Here is a 19,931-nt window from a genome sequence, read left to right as displayed (position 1 = left end):
AGTCTCCACCTCCGGAGGCAAGGGAAACAAAAGCAAAAATGAACTATTGGGACCTCATCAAGATAAAAAGCTTCTGCACAGCAAAGGAAACAATCAGCAAAACTAAAAGGCAACCGATGTAATGGGAGACGGTATTTGCAAACAACTTATCAGATAAAGGGTTAGTATCCAAAATCTATGAAGAACTTATCAAACTCAACATCCAAAAAACAATCCAGTGAAAAAATGGGCAAAAGACACAAATAGACACTTTTCCAAAGAAGACATCCAGATGGCCAACCGACACATGAAAAAATGCTCAACATCACTCATCATCAGGGAAATACAACTCAAAACCACAATGAGATATCACCTCACACACCTGTCACAATGGCTAACATTAACAACTCAGGCAACAACAGATGTTGGTGAGGATGCAGAGAAAGAGGATCTCTTTTTCACTGCTGGTGGGAATGCAAACTGGTGCAGTCACTCTGGAAAGCAGTGTGGAGGTTCCTCAAAAAACTAAAAATAGAACTACCCCATGACTCAGCAATTGCACTACTAGGTATTTATCCAAGAGATACAGGTATGCTGTTTCAAAGGGGCACATGTGCACCCCAATGTTTATAGCAGCACTATCAACAATAGCCAAAGTATAGAAAGAGCCCAAATGTCCATCAATGGATGAATGGATAAAGAAGATGTGGTATGTATATGTATATACACACACATACCACGCATACATACATACATACATACATACATACAATAGTGTATTACTCGGGAATCAAAAAGAATGAAATCCTGCCATTTGCAACTATGTGAATGGAGCTAGAGGGTATTATGCTAAGCAAAATTAGTCAGATAATCATAGGACTTCCTCATGTGAGGACTTTAAGATACAGAACAGATGAACATAAGGGAAGGGAAGCAAAAATAATATAAAAACAGGGTGGGGGACAAAACATAAGAGACTCTTAACTATAGAGAACAAACAGAGGGTTGCTGGAGAGATTGTGGGATGGGGATGATCCAAATGGGTAAGGGGCACTAAGGAATCTATTCCTGAAATCATTGTTGCACTATATGCTAGCTAACTTGGATGTAAATTAAAAAAATAAATTTAAAAATATAAAAACAAAGTCACTGTTATAGAAAATACTTACAACAGAGAAAAAATGATAGTTAAAAACAGTTGAATGTTAATATATATAAAATAACACATATTACCTTTATGACATATAATAAATCTTTTACATAATGTAAAAAAAAGAAAAATGTTCTTGTCTTCTCATTTGTTAATTGGATTATTTGTTTTTTTGGTGTTGTATAAATTCTTTATATATATATATATATATATATATATATATATAGTTAATATAATTTATCGTCAAATTGGCTAACATACAGTGTGTAAAGCATGCTCTTGGTTTTTGGGGTAGATTCCCATGGTTAACCGTTTGCATACAACACCCACCCAGTGCTCATCCCAACAAGTACCCTCCTCCATGCCCATCACCCATTTTCCCCTTTCTTCCACCCCTCCATCAACCCTCAGTTTGTTCTCTGTATTTAAGAGTTTCTTATGGCTTGTCTCCTTCCCTCTCTGTTTGTAACTATATTTTTTTCCCTTTCCCTTCTCCCATGGTCTTCTGTTAAGTTTCTCAAGGTCCACATATGAGTGAAAACATATCATATCTGTCCTTCTCTGACTGACTTATTTCATTCACCATAATACCTTCCAGTTCTATCTGTGTTGCTGCAAATGGCATCATTTCATTCTTTCTCATTGCCAGTAGTATTCCATTGTATATATAAACCATATCTTCTTTATCCATTCATCAGTTGACGGACAATTAGGCTCTCTCTATAATTTGACTATTGTTGAAAGTGCTGCTATAAACATTGGGGTACATGTGCCCCTATGAATCAGCACTCCTGTATCCTATGGGTAAATTCCTAGTAGTGCTATTGCTGGTTGTAACAGTAGCTCTATTTTTAATTTTTTGAGGAACCTCCATACTGTTTTCCAGAGCAGCTGCACCAGTTTGCATTCCCATCAACAGTGCAAGAGGGTTCCGTTTCTCCACATCCTTGCCAGCATCTGTTGTTTCCTGAGTTGTTCGTTTTAGCCATTCTGACTGGCATGAGGTGGTATCTCAGTGTGGTTTTGATTTGTATTTCCCTGATGATGAGTGATGTTGAACATCTTTTCATGTGTCTGTTGCCCATCTGGATGTCGTCTTTGGCAAGTGTCTGTTCATTTCTTCTCATGTCTTAAGTGGATTATTTGTTTTTTGGGTGTGGAGTTTGGTAAGTTCTTTATAGGTTTTGGATACTAACGCTTTATCTGATATGTCATTTGCAAATATCTTCTTCCATTCCATTGGTTCCCTTTTAGTTTTGCTGATTGTTTCCTTTGCTGTGCAGAAGCTTTTTATCTTGATGAGAGCCCAATAGATCATTTTTGCTTTTAATTCCCTTGTCTTTGGAGATGTGTCGAGCAAGAAATTGCTGTGGCTGAGGTCAAAGAGGTTGTTGCCTGCTTTCTCCCCTAGGGTTTTGATGGTTTCCTGTCTCACATGTAGGTCTTTCCTCCATTTTGAGTTTATTTTTGTGTGTGGTGTAAGAAAGTGGTCCAGGTTCATTTTTCTGCATGTTGCTATCCAGTTTTCCCAGCACCATTTGCTGAAGAGACTGTCTTTATTCCATTGGATATTCTTTCCTGCTTTGTCAAAGATTAGTTGGCCATACATTTGTGGATCCGATTCTGGGTTCTCTATTCTATTCCACTGATCTGAGTGTCTGTGCCAATACCATACTGTCTTGATGATTACAACTTTGTAGTAGAGGCTGAAGTCTGGGATTGTGATGCCTGCCACTTTGGTTTTCTTTTTCAATATTACTTTGGCTATTCAGGGTCTTTTCTGGTTCCATATAAATTTTAGGATTGTTTTTTCTAGCTTTGAGGAGAATGCCGGTGCAATTTTGACTGGGATTGCATTGAATGTGCAGACTGCTTTGGGTACTATAGACATGTGATGATATTTATTCTTCTAATTCATGAGCAGGGAATGTTTTTCCATTTCTTTGTGTCTTCTTCAGTTTCCTTCATAAGCTTTCTGTAGTTTTCAGCAAACAGATCTTTTACATCTTTGGTTAGGTTTATTCGTAGGTATTTTATGGTTTTTGGTGTAGTTGTAAATGGGATCAGTTTCATCAATTTCTGTACATTGATTTTGTACCTGCAGCTTTGCTGAATTCACGTATCAGTCCTAACAGCTTTTTGGTGGAGTCATTCAGGTTTTCCAGGTAGAGTATCATGTCGTCTGTGAAAAGTGAAAGTTCGACTTCTTCTTTGCCAATTTTGATGCCTTTTATTTCATTTTGTTGTCTGATTGCTGATACTAGGACTTCCAGCACTATGTTAAACAATAGTGATGAGAGTGGACATCCCTGTCATGTTCTTGACCTCAGGGAGAGTTCTCAATTTTTCCGCATTGAGGATGATATTAGCTGTGGGCTTTTCATATATGGCTTTTATGATGTTTAGGTATGTTCCTTCTATCCCAACTTTATTGTGGGTGTTTATTAAGAAAGGATGCTGTATTTTGTCAGATGCTTTTTCTGCATCTATTGGCAGGATCATATGGTTCTTATCCTCTCTTTTATTAATGTGATATATCACATTGATTTGTGAATATTGGACCAGCCCTGCAGCCCAGGAATGAATCCCACTTGATCATGGTGAATAATTCTTTTTATATGCTGTTGAATTCATTTTGCTAGTATCTTATTGAGAATTTTTGCATCCATGTTCATCAGGGATATTGGCCTGTAAGTCTCCTTTTTGGTGAGTCTCTGTCTGGTTTGGGTATCAAGGTAATGCTGGCTTCATAGAATGAGTCCAGAAGTTTTCCTTCGTTTCTATTTTTTGGAACAGCTTGAGATGGATAGGTATTAACTCTGCTTTAAATATCTAGTAGAATTCCCCCGGGAAGCCATCTGGCCCAGAACTCTTGTTTGTTGGGAGATTTTTGATAACTGATTCAATTTCTTCACTAGTTATGGGTCTGTTCAAATTTTCTATACTTCCCATTTGAGTTTTGGTAGTGTGTGGGTGTCTAGGAATTTGTCCATTTCTTCCAGGTTGTCCAGTTTGTTGGCATATAATTTTTCATAGTGTTCTCTGATAACTGTATTTCTGAGGGATTGGTTTTGATAAATCCATTTTCATTCATGATTTTATGTATTTGGATCCTCCCTCTTTTTCTGAGAAGTCTGGCTAGCAGTTTATCAATTTTGTTTATTTTTTCAAAAAGTCAGCTCTTAGTTACATTGATCTGTTTTTCTTGGATTCTATATTGTTTATTTCTGCTCGGCTGCTGGCCTTGGAGTTTCTTTGTTGTTCTGCTTTGAGTTCCTCTAGGTTTTCTGTTAGATTTTGTATTTGGGATTTTTCTTGTTTCTTGAGATAGGCCTGGATTACAATGTATTTTCCTCTTATGACTGCCTTTGCTTTGCTGCATCCCAAAAGGTTTAGACTGTTGTGTTTTCATTTTCATTTGTTTCCATATATTTTTAAATTTCTTCTCTAAGTGCCTGGTTGACCCATTCATTCTTTAGTAAGGTGTTCTTTAACCTCCATGCATTTGGAGGTTTTCCCAGACTTTTTCCTGTGGTTGATTTCAAGTTTCATAGCATTGTGATCTGAAAATGTGCGTAGTATGATCTGAATTCTTCAATATTTATTGAGGGCTCTTTTGTGACCCAGCATGTGATCTATCTTGGAGAATGTTCCATGTGCACTCAAGAAGAATGTGTGTTCTGCTGCTTTAGGATGAAAAGTTCTGAATATATCTGTGAAGTCCATCTGGTCCAGTATATCATTCAGAGCCATGGTTTCTTTATTGATTTTCTGTTAGATGATCTGTCCATCATTGTAAGTGGAGTATTAAAGTCTCCTGCAATTACCACATTCCTACCAATAAGATTTCTTATGTTTGTGATTAATTGTTTTATATATTTGGGTACTCCCGAATTGGATGCATAAACATTTATAATTGTTAGCTCTTCTTGATGGAGAGACCCCATAATTATGATATAATGCCCTTCTTCACATTTTGATACAGCCTTTAGTTTAAAATCTAGTTTGTCTGATATAAGTATGGCTAATCCAGCTTTCTTTTGACTACCAGTAGCATAATAGATGGTTCTCCATCCCCTCACTTTCAATTAGAAGGTGTCTTCAGGTTGAAAATGGGTCTCTTGTAGACAGCAAATACATGGGTCAATTCTTTATGTATTTTGGATACTAACCTTTTATCAGAGATGTCATTTGTAAGTATCTTCTGCCATTTATTAGGTTGTCTTTTAGTTTTGCTGTTTCCTTTGCTGTGCAGAAAGAAGCCTTTTATTTTGATGTAGTCTCAATAGTTTTTCTTTTTGTTTCCCTTGTCCCAGGGGTCTATCTAGAAAGATGTTGTCAGAGAAATTATTGTGCTCTGTTCTGTCTAGGTCTTATGGTTTCAGGTCTCACAGGTCCTTAATTCATCTTGAGTTTATTTTTGTGTATGGTATAAGAAAGTGGTCTAATTTTATTCTTTTGCATGTAGCTGTCCAGTTTTCCCAATACCATTTGTTAAAAAGAATGTTTTTTTCCCATTGCTTAGTCTTGGTATTTTGCCAAAGATTAGTTGACCATATAATCGTGAGTTTATTTCAGGGCTCTCCATTCTGTTCTATTGATACGTGTCTGTTTTTGTGCCAGTACCATACTGTTTTGATTACTACTACTTTGTAGTAATGGTACTTTGTAGTATATCTTGAAATCTTGTAGCAAGGTACTTTGTAGTATATCTTGAAATCTGGGATTGTGATACCTCCAGTTTTGTTCTTCTTTTTTAAGATTGTTTTGGCTATTTGGGTCTTTTGTGGTTGCATACAAATTTTATGATGATTTACTCTAGTTCTGTGAAAAATGCTATTGGTAATTTGATAGGGGTTGCATTAAATCTGTAGATTGCTTTGCATAGTGTGGACATTTTAACAATATTGGCTTTTATAATTCATGAGCATGGAATATTTTTCCATTTGTTTATGTCATTTGCAGCTAATTTTAAAGAGAAGTTCCTAGGATTAGGGGTTAATATATTACTAAGCACTGGATGGAGCAGACAAAAGGTTAAGGGTTATAACAGAAAGTGGAGTGTTAGTGTACTTATAAGCCACTCAGAAAATGTTCACATAGATATTCAACAAACTTTATTTAAGCATAATATACCTACTGAAAAATACACCTATCAATAGTCACAACTTGATGGATATTCACAGTGAATATAACAGTGTAATGTTAACTAGCATAGAGCATAGAACATTAGCAACACTGCATAGCATTTTAATAATATATCATTTATGTTAAGCAATAACATAATTGGTTGTATTGTAGCAGGGTGTATTGTTCTTTTGAAATTGGTCAGGAAAAAAAGTAAATGAGTTACTCTGGTTGTGAAATTTTCTCTTCTCTGTCAACCAGCTTATGATATATGTGGCAGGGGGGCACTTATTAAGCTAACAAGTAGTAAAGTACAATTGTAATAGCCACAGTATTTAGGTAGCTAACGATTGGGAACAGTCCATGTGTCTAAAATAGAATGGATAAACATGTAGTATATTCCCATAATGAAGTACTACTCAACAATAAAAAGGAACAAACTACTGATACAACGTTGTAGATCAACCTCAAAAACTTTATGCTGAGTGAAAAAAGTACATAGAAATTACACAAAAGAGTACATAGAACTTCCATTTATATCAAGTTCTAGAACAGGGAAAACTAATCTGGGGTGGGAAAAATTTGAGCAGTGGTTCCCTATGAGAGAAGCAGTCCCGGATTAACTGGGAAGGGGCCAAGGATTAACTGGAAATGGGCACTTCTTGGAGTGGTAGTAAAATTCTTTATCTTCATACACATTTTCACTGTGTGTGTGTGTGTGTGTGTGTGTGTGTGTGTGTGTGTGCGTGTGTGTGTGTGTGTGTGTGAGAGAGAGAGAGAGAGAGAGAGAGAGAGAGAGAGAAGGAGAGAGCACGCAGATGTTTTCACAAGTCAGGGAGGGGCAGAGGGAGAGGAGGAGAGAGAATTCCAAGTAGGTTTCATTCCCAGTGTGGAGCCTGATGCAGGGCTCGATCTCATGACTGTGAGATTATGATCTGAGCCAAAACTAAGAGTCAGATGCTTAACTGACTGAGCCACCCAAGTGTCCCTTTTTAAATTATTTTTATTTTATTTTTTATGTATTTCATTTTTACAGTATGTACTTCTCAAAACTCTTAGAATGGTAAACATAAGATTTATGCATTTTCTTTTATGTAAATTTTACCTCAAAAGAAAAACGTGAACAAATAACTGAACTCAAGTTAATGAAATGCATGTGGAAGTGTCTAGGAGGAAGTGTACAGATGTCTGTAACTGAATTTGAAATGCATAAAAAAAGATGAATGTAGGTATGAATGCATAGGGAATGCATAGGGAATGGATAGTTAATGGATATAATGGATAGTTATAAAGTAAGTAAAATGCTAATGAGAAAATTCAGATGGTTAGTATGTGGGTGTTCACTGTAAATTTATTTTAATTTTTCTGTATGTTTATTATTTTTCATTATAAAATGTTGGAGGAAAAAACTTAGGCAATACAGTAATCATGAAAATAGGACTTTTATCATGGATAGCTTGTCACAGTGAGTATTGGAAGAAGACGGAAGATAATGTTTAGGTGTAAGACATTGTAGCCTGTGACCACAAATGGCTTGCAACATGTTATTTTTGGTTCACAAAATGTTTGTTTTTATTTTTAATTAGCCTGTCTCTAAAACTAGAGTGATTTCACATAAAAGGTCTAGATTTCTGTCTGCTTATTTTTAGAATTTGAAAGACAAAACAATCAATGGAATAAAATAGAGAATCCAAAGATAGATACAGGTTTGTATGGATATTTTGCATATGAGAAAGGTGGTATTTCAGGTTAGAGGAAAAGAAACATATTACTCAGTGAAGCATTTGGGAAAAAATAAAGCTGAAATCCTTTCACACTTACTAAGTAAATACAAATTCCAGATGGACCAAAGATTAAAAAAAAAAAAAAAAAACTATTCCTAGAACCCCTAGTCCATCAGTAGAGTGATTTTATCTAAGTGGTTTTAACTGGAGACTTAAAAGAGTATAGCCTATATCCCAGATCATAGGATTCCAGTAAGTTCTGCAATATACTGGAAAACAGAATCATACATGCTTTTGGAGTCAATAAGATCTAGGTTTAAATCTTTTTTCTGCTCTTAATCAGACTTTTTGCAAGGTACAGAACCAATCTGAGCCTTAGTTTCCCCAATAATCAGTCAATATAAAATCTTAAAATTCTGCCACAGAGGGTTGTTTTGAAGATTAGATGAAATTTCATTATATGAAACTGTTGCCCAATTCCTGCTGAGAAGTGAATGTTCAATAAATTTGCAGTAGAGAGGGATGAAGAAACAGACTTTGAACAGCTATGGAGAACTGGCCCAGAACAGATATTTACCTGTAAAGGTTGAGAAAATTCCTTGACGTTTATTTCCATTAGCAAACACTTATCTAGAGCCTACTGTATGCCATGAATCCTATTTGGCACTAGAACTATAATAGTAAAAATAGAAGAAATTACCACTTAAAAAAAATCTTAAATTAGGATAGTCAGGTTTTTTAAGAAAAAAATTCAAGTAGTGAGAATATTTAAGTTTGATAATTTCCTTAAACTTAATATTGTTATGACTCTGGCATTTTGTGGTGTGCTACAGTTTCTTGTGTTAGTTAAAGGAACCATGTGGAAGCAATTTTCTAAGAAAAATGAATAGTTTGGCTACAACCATGAAAGATCAATTTCTTGGGATAACTGTTAAGAGAGAATGCATTACAGAGATGAGATACTAAACGAAATTGCTAAGTGGTGGGTGAAATGCTTAATGAGATTTTTAATGTACTTCTCTTTTCCATTTAAATATTTTTGCTAGTTACTAGTATTTGCCTAGGCTTACCTTACCAAATCATTTGTTTACACTAAATGAAGATAATAGAGTTCCTAGGTCAGTTTTGCTGATATTTAGTAAATCGAGACAATACAAACTATTTTCTCAATAACTTTTCATTAATAGTACTCTAATGTAGAGTACTGAATTTGAGATGGTAAAAATACCTGCAAGTAATCAGATAAGCTAGGATTAAAAGTATATGTATCTAATCTGCTATTTTGGTATTAATGCCATATCTGAAATTGTGCTTCAAATATTTACCAAATTGCAGAAAATGTAAATTGTATGCCAAATTGGGTTTTACGTTATAGCTAATGTCCATCTGCTAATAAACTCCGTAACTATACCAATCCATTTGCCATGACAATAATGTTTTGGCATGGAGAGATTATTATAATATATAATGTAATTTTTTATAATAGTAATGTCTTAATCACTTTCATTAAGGTGTAGAAATATTTTGCATCTTCTGAGCATTCTCTATAATGATACGTTTTTTGGTAGTATTGTAAATAAACTTTTTTTTTTTTTAGTTTGCTGGAAACCATGTCTCACTATACAGATGAACCCAGATTTACCATAGAGCAGATAGATCTGCTTCAGCGCCTTCGGCGTACTGGAATGACTAAACATGAAATTCTCCATGCCTTGGAAACGTTGGACCGTCTTGATCAAGAGCATAGTGACAAGTTTGGAAGAAGGTCCAGCTATGGAGGAAGTTCTTATGGGAATAGTACCAACAATGTTCCAGCATCTTCCTCTACAGCTACAGCTTCCACACAGACCCAGCATTCTGGAATGTCCCCATCACCTAGCAACAGTTATGATACCTCCCCACAGCCTTGCACTACCAATCAAAATGGGAGAGAGAATAACGAGCGATTATCTACATCCAATGGAAAGATGTCACCCACTCGCTACCATGCAAACAGCATGGGTCAGAGGTCATACAGTTTTGAAGCCTCAGAAGAGGACCTAGATGTAGATGATAAAGTGGAGGAGTTAATGAGGTTAGTTATTCTGCTTACTCAAGAGTCCCCAGAATGTCTGTGTTCTTAGATTGGTTTTGAGTAATATACTGTATTTCAGCTACTTACCTGTTAAGAATTGTGATTTCCCCCTCCTCCTCTTGGAGATGAAAGAAAAAAAATTTCTAATTTTATGATTATAATTCAGATTTTGTCTTCTCTACCTTAGCCCTTTCTCTTTGCTGCTTGATAAACCTTTTACATTCTGTTTACCAAAGCAGAAGTTAGCCTTCTCTTTGTAGTTCTAATTGCTAACATCTGTATTTTCTGGATTTTTAACAGACACATTCTGATCCTTAGAATTTTTTTTTTTGATCCTTAGAATTTTTGAGAGAGATGATTTTATGATACAAAATGTATACACTCTTAATTTTTCACTCTAACATACCACAACAAAAGAATTTTGAGGACCTGGTATTTAAAAAGTGTACTTACAAAGAATAGACATGGTTTCTACCCCTAAGCAGCTAAAGTTCTAATTTAAGAGATGCATATATTTATATATTTTTTGTTATCCGTTACAAGGGAAGTATAAGCCTTTGTTGTTTTAAACACTGAAAAAGAGAAAAGTCCACTTTCAACAGAGGTGATTAGGAAAGACTTCACACTGGACCTGGAACACTTTGAGGACAGAACCATGTGTTTTCAAATGTTGTGTTTCCAGAATCTAGAATTGTCCTTGACACAGAGTAACGGTTTATATGTTATGTGAATGGATGAATTTGAGCTAAATCTGAAAGAATAGCCTTTGTTTTGAAATATAGGAATTTTATTTAAAGTTAAGGGAATAGTAAATAATAGGTAGAAAAGGCAAGACATGTTTAGGCTTCTAAAGATTGTATGGGCTAGACTATGGTAATAAGAATATTACGACTCAGTACAGGTTTTGGAAGATTTGAGTTCCACGCAAGTAGTTTATGTTTAATTTGACTGGAATTAAGGCTTTTTTACAGGTCTGTGGGAATAGACATGATAAAAGCATTGTTTTCAATAGATTACCACTACTGTAGTAGGGAGGAGAGCCTGCAGGTAGTTACAATAGATAATGAAAGAATTTACAGTACAAATTTTGTCAGAAATAAAATTAAAACCTATGAGTTATAGTTCTTCCTAAAGATTTTAAGACTTGAAGATAGTATAATGGTGACTTAATATTGCCATATGGAAGATCTATTCTATAGTACTGCCATGGTAAAATACCTTTTAAACAAACAGTCCCAAATTTGTTTTTAGGGTTACACTGCCTTATATGGAATCATGAGTTGAAGGGCTATTGCATCTAGATGCCAATGTAATTCCTGTGATGAATAGGTTCATAGAGCAGCCATTGGACCCTGTTATTTAAATGTTTAAAACTTAAAAATATAAGAGATCAATTTGGCTTTGAATTCATTGTCATTTATTAAAGCAGCTAGCCACAGTTTAGGTGTTCTTTTGATTTTAATATGTATATCATTGTCATGATTGAGCGAGAAAACCATTTGGGCAAATAGAAGTTACTTAAGTCACTGAAATATAACAAGGTTAGCTTTTAATTATTCTGAGTAGAGAGGGTATCACTAATAAAATTTATATGCTACTTGTTTTTTGTTGTTGCTGTCATTAATCAGTTTTAATAAACTTTTAACATATAATAGTTAATTCCCAAATGTGTATTAGACTGCCATGAAATTTAGGGAAACTTTCATGTTAACAAAGGGCTCTGGGAGATTGACCAAGATCTAAAGCTTGACTACAATGGTCTAAAAACTTAACTATTAACTCTTACATTGGCATATTGTTGTAATGCAACTATGTTTTCAAAATAAACAGAAAACCTATTTAGCAATGAATAGGATTTGTAATTAAATCCCACCATAAATGCACATTCACGTTTCATCATTAAATGTATACATGTTTAGGCACTGTTACCAGCATTTAATTTACAAACTGCCACTTGTTGTATAGTTAGGATACTTTGTCCTATTCTCTGCTTCTTTGAACTTCTACTTTGGTTCTCTAATCATCTAGGGGGTCTCACTGAACTTTCTGTCTCTCTGTGGTCCTCTGCCATTTTGTTCTCACCCACACTGGCACTCCTCCTTTGTACCGACTTCTAATTTTTCTCAAGTTTGCACATAGTAACCTTAGATCAGAGGGAGAAGTTTATTGCATGACTATTCTCAACCTTTTAATCATCATAACAGTGCTGTGTGTGAAGTGGAGCAGAAAAATTGAGATTCACAAAATTTAAATAACTAGCCCAAGAAAACCTAGATATTAAGTGGCAGAGCCTGAATTCTGACCCACGTCTTTATTACCATGTCTCTGGTATCTGTTGCCTCTGTAAATAAATTTTTCACATCTGCAGATTTCAGTAAGATTTTAAGAACAGTGGTAGATACAACACAAGACAAAGTTGTGAATGCCTTAATGGGCTGTTCCTCCCTCCCTCACCCCCCACATGCATTTGCCACTTTAGATCATTTACTAACCAGATGAATTTTTATTTGGTAGAGTGTTAGAGAAATTTTTGAGCGGTGGATCTTTCAGTATCCTGTGCCCACATAGGGCTATCCTGCCCTCACTAATCACTCAACACTATGGTGACATTATAGTGAATTAGATTTGGTGGGCTGTAAGTAGGGAGAATGAGTACCTGCATGCCTTCCTGTCTCCTTTTCTAGATACATGTAATTCACATCTTGCATGCTCACATTTCCCTGCGTCTACAGCACTCAACCATAAGATAAATATTTTTCAAATTACATAAGCCGTTGAGTTCAGACTTAATACCTAATAATTTCAGGGCACACAAGGAAATTCTTTATAGAAATTAGGTTATAATTGTATATTTGATCAACTTTTTAGGAAAGAATCAGAAAGAAAGTAGCTTTTCTCATTTTTAATTGATCATGGTGAAACAAGAAAGAAACTAGAATGTGAGCTCTCAACACATTATTGAATATATAACATTTTAGGAAGAACTTTAAAACCAAGAGCTAGAATGAAAACCCATTTCACATATTAATATTTTTAAAATGCATCTGTTAACACACATATTTATATACTGTTGTATATATACATCCGTTTATATTACAGTGTACATCTATTAAAGTGCGTCTGCTCTTTCACGTATGTATTATAAAATAACAAGTAAAATGAGGCTTATGAAGAAGTCATAAACAATGCCATATATTATAGGTGTTATGCTTAACTACCCATGTACTTAAATGTTAGTATTTTATACAAACTGCGTTAGTATTTTATACAAGATCTAAGACTTTATTCTGAGTGGTTATCTATATGCCTAACAATAAGTGATTTAGGATATTTATTTTCTAAATTCAGTTATCATGTTGTTTATACATATAGAGTAGCTTTTCTTTGAAAATTATCTTTAAAATTTTTAAATTATGCTTTGTCTCTATGAGTAGAAATTAAAGGAGCAGGTTTTTATTTAAAAGCTAAAGAATTTATATGTAATTATATTTTCTCACCTGTGAAATAGTCTTTGTAGGGACTGGTCCATCTCTGGAAGTCTTTGAGATAGATGGCTACCTTTAAGGGGTCCTAAAGAATGTGTAGTGTATATCAACTGAGAAAATACAGAAGATGTTAAAGCATACAACTTTTAAACACGTAGTCTTTAATAGCCTTCATTCTGGAAATGGAAGGATTGCCATTTTGAACTAGCATAAATAACTCTTTTTCCATTCTGATTTAGGAAGCTTAAACATACCTGAGATTAAGAATTTAGAGCTGTTTTATAAATTATCTAGATCAGGTTTGCCATACTACAACCTTTTATCTTCAACTACAAATTTGTTCATTCACTGAACAAATTAAGCTCTATTATATGCAAACCCCATGATGAATAAGACGCAATCTTTGTGCCAAAAGACTTCACAGGCTAGTAGGAGTGATAAGACCAGGTCTGGGGAACTGCTATAATACAGAATACCATGTAATAGGTTAGCATGTGAGTAGTATAATTGAAATGATAAAGTTAGTTGTTGTAAGAAAGAGATCTTTCTTAGCTATATCAGGGAGAACGTCTCTGAATAGATGACTGTTAAATTGTGTCTTAAAGAAAGGGTGATTCTACAAAGAGGCATTCCTGATTAATTCATTTGGATATTAAGAAAGGTCTGTGGGTAACAATGGAAAGTTTAGCAAGTTATAAAAATAATGACAATGGAGGGTGGAAAGGAAGAATTTTATCCTCATGTGGAAATCACCCAGATAGATGAATTCAGCATGGCTGTGATTTGGAAAAGGTAGTAGGAGGAGATGACATCGATTTTAAGTGGTTCGATGCAAATAGAGTGGTAGATTATCTTGGAAGTAAGCCATGGAATCAAAGAAGATCAACTTGTGTTTTACTTTAATTTCGTAAGACTTGAGGAGTACAAATCATGAGGAATGTGAGATTTTTAAGAGAAGTGAATCATGATAAGCACTTGGTGATTAAAATAAAAACTTGAAAAAATTGGTTTTCCTAAAAAAAAAAAAAGTGAAGAAAAAGGGATCCATTCTTTTTAAAGAGGATGAAAAATTTCAAATGAAGACAGAAGGTAAGCAGTAGGAGAATATAAGGAAGTTAGATTTGGAGTAAACAAAAGAGTTTTCGCATCAGGAAACTGGTGATTTCAGAGTTTTGATGTGGACAGTAGGAGAGCCTTGTTGTTAAAGAAGACTGAATGAGGGGGAATATGTGAAAGTTTAAAGAACATAGTTAACCCTGTAGAATGGAGGTCTTTGAAATACACAAGAGAACTGGACACAGTGAAAGTTGAATGCTATTTAAAAAAAAATTTTTTTTTTTCAACGTTTTTTTTTTTTTATTTATTTTTGGGACAGAGAGAGACAGAGCATGAACGGGGGAGGGGCAGAGAGAGAGGGAGACACAGAATCAGAAACAGGCTCCAGGCTCCGAGCCATCAACCCAGAGCCTGACGCGGGGCTCGAACTCACAGACCGCGAGATCGTGACCTGGCTGAAGTCGGACGCTTAACCGACTGCGCCACCCAGGCGCCCCTAAATGCTATTACTATTTTGAAAATACAGGTCTCCCCTCACCCCCAGCCCACCATCTGAAAGCTTGAGTTATACCACTTCACTTTTAGGAAAGACCTACATTCGTACCTGTTTTCACTAACCGAAATCCGAAGGAGATTTTGGCTTTTACCAAACTAATGTAGCTCTTTTATAAAAGCAGAGTGGCATACTGCGAACCTTCAGAAAGCAGGGGATACCTATACCTGATGAAACCAACTAAACACATCACTACTTGTGTCTAAATCTTTCCATGGTGCCTTAAAGCACCTGATATAGATGTTTACTTCAGATGTAGGTAATTATAGCAGATCCTTTGTTTCTTCTTCTGGGATTCTTTCTAGAGTTTTATAAAATAATAGTCATTGTTTAATGGTTTTACAGTTTCAAAAAAATTTTCATTGAAGAATTTTTTTTTATATTATGCACATATACACACATATACATACATTTAATACTAAATTTTATTTAAATTTAATTTCCATGCTTGGAGAAAAATTTTAAAAGCCTTGTGATGGTGGTATTAATGTTCTCATTTTACCAGATGATGAAACCAGGGTCCAGCTTTATTAAATGACTTGCCCAAGCATATCCTTATCTTTTAAGTCTTAAGTTTTTCTTCAGTTTGAAAAAGCTTCTCTCTGGTAAAGCAGTTGACTAAAGAGGTTTTGTTACTATTATTTTTTTAACTTATTTTAACTCGGTACTTAGGAACTTGCCAAGTATCTAAAAATATAGTCTATGGGAGGGTAAATGAATTGCTGCTGTTTTGCAGACTTTTTGAAGTTCTTTTTGTCTTTCTGCAGCCCTTGATAATGTCATACTGCAAGGCTGTGAATAATTCACAAATTGGATATTTCCTATTGGAATAATTGAATGTTATCTCCTCTTTATGATTTAGTGTCTACTCTAGGTGAATTTGATTTAAAATAAATTGATTTAAATTCCAATTTAAATCCGTAGTCAAGAAAATACCATTTAATCATTTTTCCCAGAAAGCACGTTTTTTATTTAACCTTAATAAATATTCTGTTAAACTCACTTTTCATTTTCCTAGAAGGATAGTCTATACATTGCAATGCAGTGCTTTATTTAAATTTTTTCAGATTAATTTTGAAGCTGTATCAGAGACCAAATGATTTGGTTGTTTTATTTACGTAAGGCAAATTCATACTGCTGAAATTATCCCTTGCGCAGGTATTTATTGGTGGATTTTGAGAGCCATTTGGTCTATACTACCTGTATTATACAGAGCAGTTTATTTTATTTGACTTTAAAATGTATTTAAATGTATTGTGCCTTTTTATTTCAGATACACAGTTTTAAATCAAATGAGAGTGCATGTTTTTCAAAGAAATAACTTCCAATATGAACAAGCATTTTGGAGGGAATCTAGCCAGTATCTAGATCAGAATCTAGAGGAGTATGAGAAATTTTAAGTATTGGATTAGGCAGCTGTTTTCTTTCTTTAGGAATTTTTTTGACTAGCATTTCTAACCAGTAGGTCAGGAATATACAGTAGAGCTTCAGATTGAAAGCTTGTCACTACTATTACTTCTCTGCTCTTTTCCAGAAAGAATTCCTGAAAGGGAACATTGGTATCCACTCACACAATGTATAGCCCCTCCTCACGAAAGGGCTAACATACCTGTTCTAAGTTAAATCACAACTGATTATTTTTGGGTAGGATCTTTTCTTTTGTTACTCCAAATAATCTTTAGAAAGACTTGGGCTCCTATAAGTAGTTTGGAAGTTTGTGGTTCATTTACAAAATGATTTGTAAAGATTTCATGATACTTTTTTCTCAGATCAGGGGTCGGAAAGAGTAGATGGTAAACATCTTACACTTTGTGGCCAAGAGGCAAAATAGAGGATATAATACACATACTTAATACTTAACATCTAAGAGGGAAAAAAAAGTCACAGATTTTTATTGACAAAATACAATATTGAATATAGTTTTTAAAACATAGGCCTACCAATAGAAGGATGGAATTTTTGGTGAGGAGATAATACTTTGCTTAATTCATGTTTAGAGTTAGTGTTCTCTGTCATCACATAATGACTGCAAGTGTGAAAAACATTCTTACTTAGCTCTTACAGGTTGTATAAAAACAGTTGGGAGGCCAGATTTAGCCATAGTTTGCTGACCCTGTATGAGATTATAAATTACCACTATTCTGTGTTTTTTTTGAGCTTGATCAAAAATCAATACTTTATTTATGTAATCCTTTTGAACATAAAGTATTCAAAGAGAAATTGGTTGGTTTTAAGGGTATAAGTTTTACTTAAAGTGTATTTGTTGTGGTGGAGAAATAGAAGTCTTGCCTTTCATTGTTGTTCTAGTAAATGTCTCGTCTTGTGAGAATTTGTTGTTGTCTTAGTGGAGGAAAAATTAGATCTATAATATGTATGTAATCTCAAGGACACAATATAGTTTTAAGTACTCTATATTACATATAATAGGAAATTAATGTTGCCTTTTTATATTAAAATTCTATATTCATTTCATCCCACTTAATTTTTTTTTTTTTGGTTTATACAGGAAAAAGAAGGCAAATTAAAATTTTCAAATGGCTAATGTTTTTAGCAGTTGTAAGAATGATGATGATTTCTGTTCCTTTAACAAAGGTTTTAAAATGAACATTATTTATGCAGTTTCATAGTTAACATGCGAGCCCACAGTCTACTCACAACTGATTTTTGTTGTTGTTATTGCTTTTTATTTTTCTAGGATTTCTGTCTGTGTAAGGTATATTCATTCCTCAGTAATGAAACTTAGTATATACCATATGGCAGCCTTGTTCCTAATGTGAATTATACACAGCATGCGATTAACCATCGTCTGGTATGAGACTTATATCTACTGTGGCATTCACTAAAGCGTCTGTCTGATGGTGTGATGTTTTAGGACTTGAATATTTGGTGTTTCTTGGTTTGTTTTAATTTCATATTTTCACACAAGCTTGGTCTGTTTACCTTTATTTTTGTGTTCTTTCTTTCTATGTGCTCCCCACCTCTCTGCTTCACCTTTCTTAGCAAAGATGAGGATTTCTACCTTCAACATACATTGTTGGTCTTGTCTTCTGTTTTTGTTAGGAGGGACAGCAGTGTGATAAAAGAGGAAATCAAAGCCTTTCTTGCCAATCGGAGGATTTCCCAAGCAGTTGTTGCACAGGTAACAGGTAAGAGCTAAAGAGCCCTTTATTCTGGAATCATGTCTAGTCTCTGCCTTCTGGTGCAGATGTTGGAATATTGCTTGCATTTCTGCATTGCAGCACAGACCTGTCAACTTAGGCATAATAATGTATGCCTATGATTTAAAACCCATTGTCTCTGATATCATGAAACTTCTCCAGTGATTTTTTTTTAAACTGGTGCTAGTAAATTTTATAGCATTTGTGATAACCACAAAATTCCCCATTTTATGACTAAAAAAGGGTCTCTGGTTTTCTTGTAACTGACAGAGCTTATGACACATGCACATCCAACTGCTATCTACATTTCATGTTTTTAAAAGCTTGCAGTCCTCCTGATTCTCAATTTTACCAATTAAAAAATTATCCATGAGAGTAAAGGAAGTTTTTTTTTAAGCCCTTTTCATATGTGAAGCTCTCTTCGAACTGTTACTGAGAAGATAAGAGTTATCATTGTCTTCTCTTTGTTCTTTATATACCATCCCATTACCCACCCCACCGCAGCCCCATCTCAAGTATGTGGTGTATATGTGTCATTCTCTATTCAGATTGCGTTTTTTATGGAGTTCTTAAATATGGGGGTAGCATGTCGTGTTTGTTGGTATGTATTCTTTCTTTCTTGGATATCAGTGATTTATTTATAAGACCTAATATAAACTCAGCTATATCTTAGTCGTTAGAAGAACTGGAAACTCTTTTAACTGCATTTTGTATTTGGTACGTTGTTGTATGTTGTACATTAATGGATTTAAAAATTAGTTTTTTCCTCCTCCCCTCCTTGTTTGACATGCCGTTAGCACCTACGTGACTTTGGGCTTTTTAGCCTCTGCATCTCAGATTCTTACCTATATGATGAAATAGTTGGATCTAATCACATAGTACCTTCCAATTTTAAGATATCATTTCTGTTCTCTAGACATCGGTATTTATTGAAGCTAATTTATGTAAAAAAGTTGTTATTGACCATCAGTATGGTAAAAAATGAAACTTGAGATTTCAGAAGTCTTAAATTTCATCCCAAGAATCAACCAATTCTAATACATATGTGTATGTGATATATAACACTACTAACATACTTTTACAAATGATGCCTATATTCATGGTAAAAGATTCTAATTAAAGGCATATCCTTCCATGTAGAAATCTTTCTTAATAGAAGGATGTGTACACATTTAATTTTTATACCTTTCAATAGAATATGTAAAATACATTTTTACCTTTATCTTCAAGGATTAAGGAATATGCTAAGGGCATTGTAAGGGCAAGTTAAGTGGGTTTTACCAAAACCCACTGATGTGCACTGTGAAATGACAGAGTATTGTCTTTTCAGGGCTTTTACTTTATCTCTAAGATTAGAAACAATAGTATCTTCTAGTTTGTCAGCTACAAAAAAGAATAAAACTGTAGTGTTATAGAACGGTATTATAGAGTTGGTTATTTTTCCAGGTGGAAGTGTTTTTGAGGATCTTGAATCCCCCGAATCTTGAGTCATCTTAGACTTTTAAATAGTAGCTTTTGGGGTGCCTGGGTGGCTCAGTCAGTAAACTGTCCAACTTTGGCTCAGGTCATGATTTCACAGTTTGTGAGTTCAATACCCACATCTGGCTCTATGCTGACAATGCAGA

General features: G+C 34.6%; 1 protein-coding gene across 7 annotated transcripts in view; it reads left to right on the top strand.

Annotated features, from left to right (window-relative positions):
• HMBOX1 (homeobox containing 1) overlaps nucleotides 1-19,931 on the top strand; it is a 204,606-nt gene that overhangs the window by 80,812 nt on the left and 103,863 nt on the right. For all 7 annotated transcript variants that reach the window (XM_049632366.1, XM_049632365.1, XM_049632362.1 and 4 more), the window contains exons 3-4: nucleotides 9,578-10,054; nucleotides 18,209-18,294. In XM_049632366.1, coding sequence (XP_049488323.1) covers nucleotides 9,578-10,054; nucleotides 18,209-18,294 — 563 coding nt within the window. The remainder of the gene's footprint in view (nucleotides 1-9,577; nucleotides 10,055-18,208; nucleotides 18,295-19,931) is intronic.

This window comes from Panthera uncia, chromosome B1, assembly GCF_023721935.1.
Source record: "Panthera uncia isolate 11264 chromosome B1, Puncia_PCG_1.0, whole genome shotgun sequence".
Classification (NCBI taxonomy): Eukaryota; Metazoa; Chordata; class Mammalia; order Carnivora; family Felidae; genus Panthera; species Panthera uncia.
Note: the sequence above shows the minus strand (reverse complement) of the source record. Positions and strands in the feature narration are given on the sequence as shown.